The following is a 15,747-nucleotide window of genomic DNA, read 5'->3' as shown; positions in this document are numbered from 1 at the left end:
AGCAGTAAGCAAGTGCCAGTTGGCCGACTCCTGAAATTTTCGTATTCGAGTTTCAGAACCAAAGTCCAACTAAAGCTAAGTACCCCGTTGGAGAAACTTTTTCTTGCTCCTTACCGATGTCAGTAAAAGTTAATAATTGCATTACTTGTGAGAAGCAAATTACCTCGTAAGGATTTTCATTTGTACTGTATTCCTTGCCTAGGCCCTGATCACAACGTGCCTTGCTGTTGGGTTTTGTGCTAAATTTAACTAATGCACTATTAAGCGTCTGTATAGCTTTGCTTCTAAATATTTTGGTTCAATTTAACTATCCTGAAATGTCGTCTGTTAGCAATCTGACTACTGGAGTTAACAAAAAACGCAAGGAAAAAGACAGAGACAGACCGTCGAGGCCCAAAACCAACGGCAAAGCTTCTCCTAAGCCAGTCGCTGGTTCGCCGGTACTCGGGCGCTTTCGCAGCCCCTGATACCCCCTACTTTTGAGTCGCAGGCCTTTACAGAGACCCATTCTGAGTCCGGTATGCCGCGAGATTCCCAAAGTATTGAACCTGCAGATGTCTCTCACTTGGATGTGTCCGGAGCCGCTGAGCAGGCACCAGCTTCTGAAGGTGTTTTCAGGCCTCAACATTTTTACATTAAACCGATGCCAACAACAAAAACAAGGTCAAAAACAACTTCTATGTCTAAAAAAATGGGTGCATGAGCCACGTGCTCAGGCCCCTATGCTTAAAAAACAGATGATCAAAATGGCTGAGGATTTAATTACCTTGATCAGATGTTCCCAACCCCCTGCTAAGAGACCTAGGCAAGGCACTGATTGAGTCTTCAGATCAGGTTTCCATTTCTTCTGAATTCTTTTTCTGATCAGGAATTTTCTATTCCACCCTATGAGGATTCTGATGCAGAGGAATCCATCCCATCTGCATCTCCTCCTGAGGATTATTCTTTTGGAGAGACTTTGCATACTTTAAGGGAACATTTTCACTGGGAGAGTCAGGACATCTCTGAATCAAAAAAAGGGCTAGGGATTTCCTTCTTCTTCCTCAGCATAGGCCTTTGGCAATACCTCCTGTATTCGACATTGTTGATGATGTGTTCTCGGAATCAAACATGGCTCCTGATTCCCTGCCTCCGGCTCCTAGTAAGCCAGAAAGATATTACAGGGTTCCTGACTCCCACAAATTTCTTTTCAAAAATCCTGCTGCTGATCCTGAGACTATTTCTTAGGGTCCCAAGGGTATTAAGGCTTCTACAGCCAAAAATCCTACCCCTTCTGATAGAGATTCCTGGACGCTCGATAGGTGGGGTAAGAAGGTTTATACGTCTGCAACCTTGGCAGTCAGGGCTTTAAACTGCCAGTTTCATATGCTTAAATATCAAGCATGTTATGGGCTTACTGAAACAGAAAATTATGTTGATTTCTGATTCTGTGGAAAAGAGTTGCATGATTTATTGCATTCAGCAGAACAGGTTGGAAAGCATACTTTGCAATGTGGTTTTGATTCCTTGGAGGCCTCTTGTAGGACTGTCGTTACTGGATCTGTGATTAGAAGGCATGCCTGGCTCAAGGAGCAAAATCTGCCTGATCATGTTAAAGCTAAATTGTTGGATGCCCCTTTGCAGCATGATACTCTGGTAATAAGGCAGAAGTGGTTTTAAAGAAAATGGAAGACAAAGCTAAATCTATGCAAACTGTGTAAGATTTCTTGCAAATACAGCCACCCAGGTTCAGTAGCACTGGCCTGCTAAAAATTGGTCCTTTTCCTGTGTCCAACAGAGCCACTCAGGGCAAACCCAGGCGCTCAAAAGGCTCCAGATATCAATCACAGGGTTCTTACAGGTCAAAGCAATGGGGGGCCTCCACCTCCAAATCTGGAGGGAACAAAGGACAACCCTACAGTAAGCAGTCTCAATGACTTCCCTCTACCATCTCCAAGCACTTAACTTTTGGTAGCGCCCTTGGGGGGAAAACTAGCACTTCATGCTCAAAATTGGCAGTTAATTACCCAGGACAAGTGGGTATTAAACATAGTATCCCCGGGGTACAGATTTCATTTCCATATTTTGCCAATTCCAAACTGGTGGCCGGATCTGCCACAAAACCAGTGGGCAGAGGCCCAGAAACAAGTCATGTCCCTCATGGATATGGGGGCTATTCAACCAGTACCAGAAAAGGAAAAAGGACAAGGTTTTTATTCAAGACTTTTCCTGGTACCCAGAAAAGACAATTCATGGCGTGCAATACTGGACTTATTGATTCTGAACATGTACCTGGGCATTCCAAAATTCAAATTGCTGACTACAACAGCTACTGCCTATGCTAGGCAAGGATGCTTGGTTAGTGACTCTAGACTTAAGAGGCATACCTGCATATCCCAATAAGGGAATCTTGCAGAAGATACTTCCACTTCAAGGCAGGGTTTTTGCATTACCAATTCTCTGCACTGCCCTTTGGCTTATCTACTGCGCCCAGGGTCTTTACAAAGTGCCTGGCACCACTAATTGCATTCTGCAGGCAAAGAAACATCCAGATTTATCCTTATCTGGACAATTGTCTCATTCAAGCAGAGGACAAGGACACTTCAACATCTGGCGTTTGTAAAAAGGCTTCTAGCATGCCTAGGGTACACCATAAACGAAAAGAAATCACAGCTGGTACCCTCTCAAATTACATTCCTGGGTGCAAGCTTGAATACAACTGCCCAGATGGCTTACCTCACGCCGGACAAACAAAGGCAACTGACAACATACTTCAAACAAATGGCAACAAAAACCCAATTGTCTGCAAGACAAATTCTGCAGGCTTTGGGATTCATGGCATCCTGCATTCTACTAATTCCATATGCGCGACTGCATATGAGGAAACTTCAATGGTACCTAAAAAGATTATGGAGTCAACATTGTCACAGCCTGGAAACAATGATTCCTCTCATTCCCTGCCTGCAACAGGAGTTTCTTTGGTGGGCAGAGACATGTCACCAAAACAAGGGACGGTCATTCACTCTACCCCCTGCCACCCAAACCCTAACTACAGATGCATCAGACTATGCTTGGGGGGGCCCACCTGGCAGGGAGATGCATTCAGGGCAAATGGAGCCCAAACCAAATGCATCTGCATATCAACCAGAAAGAAATGCTAGCTGTTCAGAATGCTCTGACAGCCTTCAAGGACTTACTTCATCCAGGACAACTACTGATAAAGACGGACAACACCACAGTTATGTGGTACATAAGTAGGGGGGGTACACATTCTTACCCCCTTTGCAGACTAGCCATGGCCTTGTGGAACACAGCCTTGACTTACCAAATACATCTTCAAGCACAATTCCTGCCAGGAAAGCAAAATAATCTGGCAGACCTAAGCAAAAATCGTATTGACCCGCACGAATGGAAACTGGATCCACAAATCTTCAGCATGTTAACACTAAAATGGGGGAGCCCAGACATAGATCTATTTGCCTCTCCCCAAAATGATCAGTTGGACAAATTCTGCACAAGAACTCATCACAAAAAAGCATTGAAAGTGGATGCTCTATCCTTCACCTGGAAAAACCCATCAGTCTATGCCTTTCCCCCTCTGCCTGTGCTCTCCAAGGTCTTACTAAAAGTCAGACAGGAAAAAACAAAAATGATCCTAATTGCTCCGGACTGGCCTCGCCAGCACTGGTACCTGCTTCTAAGGAATATGTCACTTCCTCCTCCGTGGTACTTGCCTCAAACACCTCATCTACTGTCTCAGCAGAACTATCAGATTCTGCACACTCACCTCCAAACTCTGAATTTTGCAGCATGGCTAATCAACTAATTATTCAAACCACACCTCTCAGTAAACCTGTGATGGATGTAATTTTGGAAGCCAGAAGGCTTAGTACTAGAAAATCTTATGCTGCTAAATGGAAGAGATTCTGTGCTTGGAACCTAGCACAAGGAATAGAAACAGCAAAGCCCAATATTCCTCAGATTTTACAATACTTAACTGAGATGCATGACAAGGACATATCTTTTTCTTCAATTAAAATCCATGCATGTGCCATCTCGGCTCATTACAACACAGAGCCTCCCCTCTTTTCTCACCCATTGCTTAAACAGTATCTCAGAGGGGCCAAACATTTAAGGCCTCCCAGGAGAACACCATCTCCTGCATGGGACCTCAATTTTGTCCTGGAAAAACGCACCCTGCCTCCTTTTGAACCTGCAGCTACTGCGGATATAAAATTTCTACCTTGGAAGACAGCTTTTCTTTTGGCAGTCACTTCAGAAAGAAGAGTTTCAGAACTACAGGCTCTCATGGCAGTGGAGCCTTTCATTATATTTTACCCGGACAGTGTGGCCCTCCGGACCCAATCCTTCTTTTATGCCTAAGGTGGTATCCAGCATGGCTCTTAACCAGACCATTCACCTGCCAACATTTTTCCCAAATCTGCAGAACCAAGGGGGAGTGGATTCTGCATTCATTGGATGTACACAGACAACTAAGATTCTACTTAAACAGGACAAAATCTCTACGAAAGTCTGAGCAACTACTGGTAGCATTTGTTGCAAGATCAGAGGGGAAGGATATATCAAAGCAGACTATTTCTAAATGGATAAGCCACTGTATTCGTTTCTGCTACTTGCACCATGGTAAACCTGTGCCCAAGGGGATCAGATCCCATTCCATCAGGGCTGCTTCTACTTAAGCAGCTTTTCTCAGAGGGGTCCCAACCAAAGACATTCTAGAAGCTGCTACTTGGAGCTCTGTTCATACTTTCACAAAGAATTATCATTTACCTCTCCTCTCTAAATCCAGGGCAGGCTTTGCCACTGCAGTCCTGCAGGGCTTTATAGCTGCTCGTAATGCCGTTTAGTTCCATCCTCCCATCCATAGCTTTGGGATTCTACCCAAATGTAATGACTGCAACAGTGAAACACGAAGAACATAGTACAGTTGTGTACACTTACCATAAATGTAGATGTTAGTATATTCACTGTTGCAGTCCGGGTTACCCACCCGCCATCCCCCATTCTATACCTTTTCTTTCCTTCACTATACTCAAAAGCCTTTGTGGTGTATTTGCTTTTTAGTTGAAGGTAAATGTTATATTTCTAAAAGTGCATTTATATATTTACATTTTATTTATTTATATTTTTTTGCTCCCCATTTGGGGGGCACCTGACATCTGGGGCAAGAAAAACTGATTAAAATGGCATCGGCTGCATGTTTTATACCCCTGACAAGCTGACGTCATGGAAGAGGAGACAGCAACCGACTCAGGACCCAAGACTTTGCTGTTCAGGCTGACTACGGGCAACCTGCCAGCATATTACCCAAATGTAATGACTGCAACAGTGAATACACTCTTCTGCATTTATGGTAAGTGTACGTACACAACTGTACTTAAGCCACTGAGCAGTGATGGCCAAAAGCGTTTAGTTTTTCAGAGATTGGTTATTTCCCTAAATATAGGTTGTAGTCTCTTTTCTCACTTTTTATATTGGTTCTCCATGCATCAGTAATGAGGGGTGGGATTACTTCATGGAACAGTGTTTTGCCATCCTATTTCTATGGCATAATTTCTAACTATAGTGAGTCCCTTTCGGAGTTTGGCAGTAGCTTGCTGTGGTGCCTTACAGTTGTGGCATTTATTTATTTATATGTGTTTAATCAGGGTAGCTGACTTCTTGCTGTATGTTAGTTATTAATTTGTGGGTGGACGTGGCAGCATTGTCCGGTCTAGTGATAGCAGTGCCTAATTTGTTCAGTGGTAGCATTTGAAGGCAGCATTAGCTTGTAATACTGATTACACTGCTGAGGTGAAGGTCACTTACTGCTGCTGCATGCAGATTGTTGATCCCTTGATTGCAACATGGGCACCAGCCATGGACACATGAAGAATAATTATGCCACGGAACATCAAACTACTTAACTGACAAGCAAAGTGTAAAACCTACTGAGATGGAATCTTCCTAATGGGATTGTTTTTGCTTCTATTTTCTAGTATCTACTAGAAGGAAGACGAGCTCAGCAGAATTTAGAAACGAGCTTCAAGCATCTTGAGAATGTAAGTATTAGTATTTCCAGGCTTGTACTGATTTGACTGTATTATGTAGTGCTAAGTCAGTGACTATGTACTTATTAACAGACATTCATGTTGGTGTTAAAGTTGAACTTCCTTGACTGGCATCTAAACTCTGAAACAAGCCCCTGCATCGTCAGACATGACGAAGTAACCTTTGTCATTAGACTGTCGTATACTTTCTGCGTGGTGGGATTGCTGCTTCCTTTTCTGTGTGGTGGGATTGGTCAGTGCATCAGAGAAGTAATAACGTGCATCATTTGATTATTGTATACTTTGTCTGTAGTTGGATTCTTGTCTGCTTTTTGTGTTGGATTGGTCAGTGCGTTATGGTATCTATTATTGCGTTGTATATCTTCTGTGTTGGATTTTTATGTACTTGGATCACTCCATACTTTGTGTACGGTGTGAGTGCTGTGCTCTTTGTGTCTGGTTGGACTGGTCAGTGCAACACAAAAGTAATAACTATCATTGGATTATTATTTACTTTGTGTGGTTGAGTTGGTTATTATATACTTTGTGTGGTTGGATCGCTGTGTACTTTTCTGTGTAGTTGGTTCACTGCTTACTTTTCTGTGCAGCTGGACTGCGTACTTTTGTGTGTGGTTGGATTGGTCAGTCCATCACAGATGTAATAACATCTGTCATTGGGTTATATATTTTTTGTGTATTGGATTATTTCTGTCTGGTTGGATTTTTTTGTACTTGGATTGCTGCATACTTTGCGTGTGGTTGGGTTGCTGCACAATTTGCGTGTGGTTGAGTTTCAGTGCATCACAGAAAAAATAACATACATCATTCCATTACAGTGATGGCTTCTGGGTTATGGGCCCTGCATACACCTTTTGGGCCTGGTGTGTCCAAAATTCAGAAAATGCCCTAACTTGACTCTGCTGGCATGTTACCCTCCCCCAAACTTAAATGGAATAAAATGAATGTGAAATAATATACATTTTCTGAAGTAAAATAAGTCTGTAAATCTTAATTATTGTTGAGTGAAAAGTTGGCAGTTATAGGAGAGATTATGCAGAGATGGTTGAGAGGAATATAAAACAGCACATGCTTAGAAATGCAGACTACTTACCCCTTGCAGAAGTGTAACCAGTATCAGTACTGCTCTCTGTAGACTCTGGAGACGGTATACCGAAATAGTCTTTGAGGTTAATAACTTTCTTACCTCTGCAGCAGTGTTGAAACTGGCTCCTGGCACAAAATAATTCAGTGTACTCCACACGAGCAATGAATGCAAAAGCTGATTGCAAACAAACAAGCTCATTTGGAGACTGCAGTTGTAGATATCTACTTGTGCTTTGAAATTGAGCTTCTGGTGTAGTGGTTAGAAGTCAGTTGAACTTTGTGGCTGCCATGATGACAGAAAATGTGCTGATACAGATGGTGAGAATGCATTTTAATCCCCGGGTGGTGCAGGGTCTCATATTTCTTGTATTTTTGTTCATTTGGTTTCTGTGGTAACTCGAGTGTTGGTGAATGCTGGCATGTCACCCAAAACATCACAGCATGTCACCTTTGACTCGCGTGTCATAGATTAGCCATCACTGGATTATTATTATTATTATTATTATATACTTTGTGTGCACTGCATTGGTCAGTGCATCACAGCAGTAATAACATCTATTATTGGATTATTATATACTTTGTGTATAGTTGGAGTGCTGCATGCTTTGTGTGCACTGCATTGGTCAGTGCATCACAGAAGTAATAACATCTATTATTGGATTATTATATACTTTGTGTACGGTTGGAGTGCTGCATGCTTTGTGTGCACTGCATTGGTCAGTGCATCACAGAAGTAATAACATCTATTATTGGATTATTATATACTTTGTGTATAGTTGGAGTGCTGCATGCTTTGTGTGCACTGCATTGGTCAGTGCATCACAGAAGTAATAACACCTATTATTGGATTATTATATACTTTGTGTACGGTTGGAGTGCTGCATGCTTTGTGTGCACTGCATTGGTCAGTGCATCACAGAAGTAATAACATCTATTATTGGATTATTATATACTTTGTGTACGGTTGGAGTGCTGCATGCTTTGTGTGCACTGCATTGGTCAGTGCATCACAGAAGTAATGACATCTATTATTGGATTATTATATACTTTGTGTACGGTTGGAGTGCTGCATGCTTTGTGTGCACTGCATTGGTCAGTGCATCACATCAGTAATAAAATCTGTTATTGGATTATTATATACTTTGTGTACGGTTGGAGTGCTGCATGCTTTGTGTGCACTGCATTGGTCAGTGCATCACAGCAGTAATAACATCTATTATTGGATTATTATATACTTTGTGTACGGTTGGAGTGCTGCATGCTTTGTGTGCACTGCATTGGTCAGTGCATCACAGCAGTAATAACATCTATTATTGGATTATTATATACTTTGTGTACGGTTGGAGTGCTGCATGCTTTGTGTGCACTGCATTGGTCAGTGCATCACAGCAGTAATAACATCTATTATTGGATTATTATATACTTTGTGTACGGTTGGAGTGCTGCATGCTTTGTGTGCACTGCATTGGTCAGTGCATCACAGCAGTAATAACATCTATTATTGGATTATTATATACTTTGTGTACGGTTGGAGTGCTGCATGCTTTGTATGCACTGCATTGGTCAGTGCATCACAGAAGTAATAACATCTATTATTGGATTATTATATACTTTGTGTACGGTTGGAGTGCTGCATGCTTTGTGTGCACTGCATTGGTCAGTGCATCACAGAAGTAATAACATCTATTATTGGATTATTATATACTTTGTGTACGGTTGGAGTGCTGCATGCTTTGTGTGCACTGCATTGGTCAGTGCATCACAGCAGTAATAACATCTATTATTGGATTATTATATACTTTGTGTACGGTTGGAGTGCTGCATGCTTTGTGTGCACTGCATTGGTCAGTGCATCACAGAAGTAATAACATCTATTATTGGATTATTATATACTTTGTGTACGGTTGGAGTGCTGCATGCTTTGTATGCACTGCATTGGTCAGTGCATCACAGAAGTAATAACATCTATTATTGGATTATTATATACTTTGTGTACGGTTGGAGTGCTGCATGCTTTGTGTGCACTGCATTGGTCAGTGCATCACAGAAGTAATAACATCTATTATTGGATTATTATATACTTTGTGTACGGTTGGAGTGCTGCATGCTTTGTGTGCACTGCATTGGTCAGTGCATCACAGAAGTAATAACATCTATTATTGGATTATTATATACTTTGTATGCGGTTGGAGTGCTGCATGCTTTGTGTGCACTGCATTGGTCAGTGCATCACAGAAGTAATAACATCTATTATTGGATTATTATATACTTTGTGTACGGTTGGAGTGCTGCATGCTTTGTGTGCACTGCATTGGTCAGTGCATCACAGAAGTAATAACATCTATTATTGGATTATTATATACTTTGTGTAATGCGGTTGGAGTGCTGCATGCTTTGTGTGCACTGCATTGGTCAGTGCATCACAGCAGTAATAACATCTATTATTGGATTATTATATACTTTGTGTACGGTTGGAGTGCTGCATGCTTTGTGTGCACTGCATTGGTCAGTGCATCACAGCAGTAATAACATCTATTATTGGATTATTATATACTTTGTGTACGGTTGGAGTGCTGCATGCTTTGTGTGCACTGCATTGGTCAGTGCATCACAGCAGTAATAACATCTATTATTGGATTATTATATACTTTGTATGCGGTTGGAGTGCTGCATGCTTTGTGTGCACTGCATTGGTCAGTGCATCACAGCAGTAATAACATCTATTATTGGATTATTATATACTTTGTGTAATGCGGTTGGAGTGCTGCATGCTTTGTGTGCACTGCATTGGTCAGTGCATCACAGCAGTAATAACATCTATTATTGGATTATTATATACTTTGTGTACGGTTGGAGTGCTGCATGCTTTGTGTGCACTGCATTGGTCAGTGCATCACAGCAGTAATAACATCTATTATTGGATTATTATATACTTTGTGTACGGTTGGAGTGCTGCATGCTTTGTGTGCACTGCATTGGTCAGTGCATCACAGCAGTAATAACATCTATTATTGGATTATTATATACTTTGTATGCGGTTGGAGTGCTGCATGCTTTGTGTGCACTGCATTGGTCAGTGCATCACAGCAGTAATAACATCTATTATTGGATTATTATATACTCTGTATGCGGTTGGAGTGCTGCATGCTTTGTGTGCACTGCATTGGTCAGCGCATCACAGCAGTAATAACATCTATTATTGGATTATTATATACTTTGTATGCGGTTGGAGTGCTGCATGCTTTGTGTGCACTGCATTGGTCAGTGCATCACAGCAGTAATAACATCTATTATTGGATTATTATATACTTTGTGTACGGTTGGAGTGCTGCATGCTTTGTGTGCACTGCATTGGTCAGTGCATCACAGCAGTAATGACATCTATTATTGGATTATTATATACTTTGTGTACGGTTGGAGTGCTGCATGCTTTGTGTGCACTGCATTGGTCAGTGCATCACAGCAGTAATGACATCTATTATTGGATTATTATATACTTTGTATGCGGTTGGAGTGCTGCATGCTTTGTGTGCACTGCCTTGGTCAGTGCATCACAGCAGTAATAACATCTATTATTGGATTATTATATACTTTGTATGCGGTTGGAGTGCTGCATGCTTTGTGTGCACTGCATTGGTCAGTGCATCACAGCAGTAATAACATCTATTATTGGATTATTATATACTTTGTGTACGGTTGGAGTGCTGCATGCTTTGTGTGCACTGCATTGGTCAGTGCATCACAGCAGTAATAACATCTATTATTGGATTATTATATACTTTGTGTACGGTTGGAGTGCTGCATGCTTTGTGTGCACTGCATTGGTCAGTGCATCACAGCAGTAATATCTATTATTGGATTATTATATACTTTGTGTACGGTTGGAGTGCTGCATGCTTTGTGTGCACTGCATTGGTCAGTGCATCACAGCAGTAATAACATCTATTATTGGATTATTATATACTTTGTGTACGGTTGGAGTGCTGCATGCTTTGTGTGCACTGCATTGGTCAGTGCATCACAGCAGTAATAACATCTATTATTGGATTATTATATACTTTGTGTATGCGGTTGGAGTGCTGCATGCTTTGTGTGCACTGCATTGGTCAGTGCATCACAGCAGTAATAACATCTATTATTGGATTATTATATACTTTGTGTACGGTTGGAGTGCTGCATGCTTTGTGTGCACTGCATTGGTCAGTGCATCACAGCAGTAATAACATCTATTATTGGATTATTATATACTTTGTGTACGGTTGGAGTGCTGCATGCTTTGTGTGCACTGCATTGGTCAGTGCATCACAGCAGTAATAACATCTATTATTGGATTATTATATACTTTGTATGCGGTTGGAGTGCTGCATGCTTTGTGTGCACTGCATTGGTCAGTGCATCACAGCAGTAATGACATCTATTATTGGATTATTATATACTTTGTGTATGCGGTTGGAGTGCTGCATGCTTTGTGTGCACTGCATTGGTCAGTGCATCACAGCAGTAATAACATCTATTATTGGATTATTATATACTTTGTGTACGGTTGGAGTGCTGCATGCTTTGTGTGCACTGCATTGGTCAGTGCATCACAGCAGTAATAACATCTATTATTGGATTATTATATACTTTGTGTACGGTTGGAGTGCTGCATGCTTTGTGTGCACTGCATTGGTCAGTGCATCACAGCAGTAATGACATCTATTATTGGATTATTATATACTTTGTGTACGGTTGGAGTGCTGCATGCTTTGTGTGCACTGCATTGGTCAGTGCATCACAGAAGTAATGACATCTATTATTGGATTATTATATACTTTGTGTACGGTTGGAGTGCTGCATGCTTTGTGTGCACTGCATTGGTCAGTGCATCACAGAAGTAATAACATCTATTATTGGATTATTATATACTTTGTGTACGGTTGGAGTGCTGCATGCTTTGTGTGCACTGCATTGGTCAGTGCATCACAAAAGTAATGACATCTATTATTGGATTATTATATACTTTGTGTACAGTTGGAGTGCTGCATGCTTTGTGTGCACTGCATTGGTCAGTGCATCACAGAAGTAATAACATCTATTATTGGATTATTATATACTTTGTGTACGGTTGGAGTGCTGCATGCTTTGTGTGCACTGCATTGGTCAGTGCACCACAGAAGTAATAACATCTATTATTGGATTATTATATACTTTGTGTACGGTTGGAGTGCTGCATGCTTTGTGTGCACTGCATTGTTCAGTGCATCACAGAAGTAATAACATCTATTATTGGATTATTATATACTTTGTGTACGGTTGGAGTGCTGCATGCTTTGTGTGCACTGCATTGGTCAGTGCATCACAGCAGTAATAACATCTATTATTGGATTATTATATACTTTGTGTACGGTTGGAGTGCTGCATGCTTTGTGTGCACTGCATTGGTCAGTGCATCACAGCAGTAATAACATCTATTATTGGATTATTATATACTTTGTGTACGGTTGGAGTGCTGCATGCTTTGTGTGCACTGCATTGGTCAGTGCATCACAACAGTAATAACATCTATTATTGGATTATTATATACTTTGTGTACGGTTGGAGTGCTGCATGCTTTGTGTGCACTGCATTGGTCAGTGCATCACAGAAGTAATAACATCTATTATTGGATTATTATATACTTTGTGTACGGTTGGAGTGCTGCATGCTTTGTATGCACTGCATTGGTCAGTGCATCACAGAAGTAATGACATCTATTATTGGATTATTATATACTTTGTGTACGGTTGGAGTGCTGCATGCTTTGTATGCACTGCATTGGTCAGTGCATCACAGAAGTAATGACATCTATTATTGGATTATTATATACTTTGTGTACGGTTGGAGTGCTGCATGCTTTGTGTGCACTGCATTGGTCAGTGCATCACAGAAGTAATAACATCTATTATTGGATTATTATATACTTTGTGTACGGTTGGAGTGCTGCATGCTTTGTGTGCACTGCATTGGTCAGTGCATCACAGCGGTAATAACATCTATTATTGGATTATTATATACTTTGTGTACGGTTGGAGTGCTGCATGCTTTGTATGCACTGCATTGGTCAGTGCATCACAGAAGTAATGACATCTATTATTGGATTATTATATACTTTGTGTACGGTTGGAGTGCTGCATGCTTTGTGTGCACTGCATTGGTCAGTGCATCACAGAAGTAATAACATCTATTATTGGATTATTATATACTTTGTGTACGGTTGGAGTGCTGCATGCTTTGTGTGCACTGCATTGGTCAGTGCATCACAGAAGTAATAACATCTATTATTGGATTATTATATACTTTGTACGGTTGGAGTGCTGCATGCTTTGTGTGCACTGCATTGGTCAGTGCATCACAGCAGTAATAACATCTATTATTGGATTATTATATACTTTGTGTACGGTTGGAGTGCTGCATGCTTTGTGTGCACTGCATTGGTCAGTGCATCACAGAAGTAATAACATCTGTTATTGGATTATTATATACTTTGTGTACGGTTGGAGTGCTGCATGCTTTGTGTGCACTGCATTGGTCAGTGCATCACAGCAGTAATAACATCTATTATTGGATTATTATATACTTTGTGTACGGTTGGAGTGCTGCATGCTTTGTGTGCACTGCATTGGTCAGTGCATCACAGAAGCAATATCTGTCATTGGGTTATATACTTTGTGTTTGGATTGCTGAGTTTGTGTGTGGTTGGATTGCTGTGTAGTTTGTGGTTACATTACAGAAGTAATATGTATCATTGGGTTATTATATGCCTTGTGCGTGGTTGGAGTGCTGCATACTTTGTGTTGCTGAATTGGTCAGTGCATCACAGAAGTAATACCCTCTATCATTGGATTATTATATACCTTTTGTGTGGTTGGATTGCTGCTTCCCTTCCTGTGTAGTTGGATTGCTGCAGCCCCTTCTGTGTGGTTGGATTGGTCAGTGAATCACAGAAGTAATAACATTTATCATTGGGTTATTTTATATTTTCTGTGTGGTTGGATTGTTTACTTTTTGTGTGATTGGATACGTTAGTGCGTTATGGAAGTAATGATATCTATTATTGGGTTATATACTTTGGATTTTTTTGTACTTGGTCTGCTGTGTACTTTGTGGTTGGACTGCTGTGTACTTTGTGGTTGGACTGCTGTGTACTTTGTGGTTGGACTAGTGCATTCTGCGTGTGTGTGGTTGGATTGCTGCATTCTGTGTGTGCGCGGTTGGATTGCTGCGTTGTGTGTGCGCGCGCAGTTGGATTGCTGCGTTCTGTGCGCGCGGTTGGATTGCTGCGTTCTGTGTGCATGCGCAGTTGGATTGCTGCGTTCTGTGCGCGCGGTTGGATTGCTGCGTTCTGTGTGCACGCGCAGTTGGATTGCTGCATTCTGTGTGCACGCGCAGTTGGATTGCTGCGTTCTGTATGTGCGCAGTTGGATTGCTGCGTTCTGTGTGTGCACGCGGTTAGATTACTGCGTTCTGTGTGCGTGCACATGCGTCTGAATTGCTGCATTCTGTGTGCGCATCTGAATTGCTGTGTTCTGTGTGTGCGTCTGGATTGCTGCGTTCTGTGTGCATGTCTGGATTGCTGCGTTCTGTGCGCATGTCTGGATTGCTGCGTTCTGTGTGAGCACGTCTGAATTGCTGGGTTCTGCGTGTGCATGTCTGGATTGCTGGGTTTGCGCACACCTCTGGATTTGTGTGTGCGCGCGCGCGCACGTGTCTGGATTTGTCAGTCCATCACAAAAGTAATGGCTATCTATTGATTATATACTGTCTGTGTTTGGTTATATACTTTGGTTCATCTCCTGAGTACTTTTCTGTGTGGTTCAGTTGCTGAGTAGTTTTCTGTGGTTGGATTGGTCACTGCATTGCAAAAGTGAAAGCTATCATTGCGTTATTGTATACTTTCTGTGTGTTGGATTGTTATATACTTTGTGCGGTTGTATTGTGTACATTCTGTGTGGTTGGACTGGTCAGTGGGTTACAGAAGTAATGACGTTATTGGGTTATATACTTTGCCGGAATTTCTATTTTGTGCAGATGGATTTTGATATATATTTTTTGCTGCATACTTTGTGTGTGGTTGGATTGGTCAGTGCATCACAAAAGTAATATCTTACTGGGTTATATATTTTGTGTGGTTGGATTACTGCGTACTTTGGTTGGATTGGTCAGTGCATTACAGTGGTTGGAGTTTTATTTGTTTGGATTGTTGTGTACTTTGTGTGTTTGGATTGCTTGCTGCATCACACGTTGCAAGTCTGGATTGTGTCATTATAAGCCCTCTGTTGGGGGGGTTGCTGAGTGATATTTTGAATGAAGTGATAAAGCGAACCCAGTAAAGTCGGTGAAGTGTCGTGGGAATATTTAATGTAGAAGATGAGAGGAGTAGATGGTAGAAATCAAGGAGGAGAACAACAAGACGTGTGCGGAGACGGTGACTAGTGCACTGAAAGATGAGAGAGATGAATTGGCTAACTTAAAAATTAGTGATGAGACTGCAAAATAAATGGGAAGTGGCACTAAACAGATATGAGGTATGGGACAATGCAGATGTTCATCGTGTTTCACTGTTGCAGTCATTACACTTGGGTTATCCTGCTGG

The 15,747-nt window shown here is 41.4% G+C and overlaps 1 protein-coding gene across 4 annotated transcripts in view; it reads left to right on the top strand.

Annotated features, from left to right (window-relative positions):
* TRIP10 (thyroid hormone receptor interactor 10) overlaps nucleotides 1–15,747 on the top strand; it is a 1,409,323-nt gene that overhangs the window by 808,399 nt on the left and 585,177 nt on the right. For all 4 annotated transcript variants that reach the window (XM_044084721.1, XM_044084722.1, XR_006366390.1 and 1 more), the window contains exon 5: nucleotides 5,979–6,041. In XM_044084721.1, coding sequence (XP_043940656.1) covers nucleotides 5,979–6,041 — 63 coding nt within the window. The remainder of the gene's footprint in view (nucleotides 1–5,978; nucleotides 6,042–15,747) is intronic.

Source organism: Protopterus annectens, chromosome 9.part0 (assembly GCF_019279795.1).
Source record: "Protopterus annectens isolate FY-2018-M chromosome 9.part0, PAN1.0, whole genome shotgun sequence".
NCBI classification, from domain to species: Eukaryota; Metazoa; Chordata; order Ceratodontiformes; family Protopteridae; genus Protopterus; species Protopterus annectens.
The sequence above is the reverse complement of the archived record's forward strand: the minus strand, read 5'-3'. Positions and strand labels throughout refer to the sequence as shown.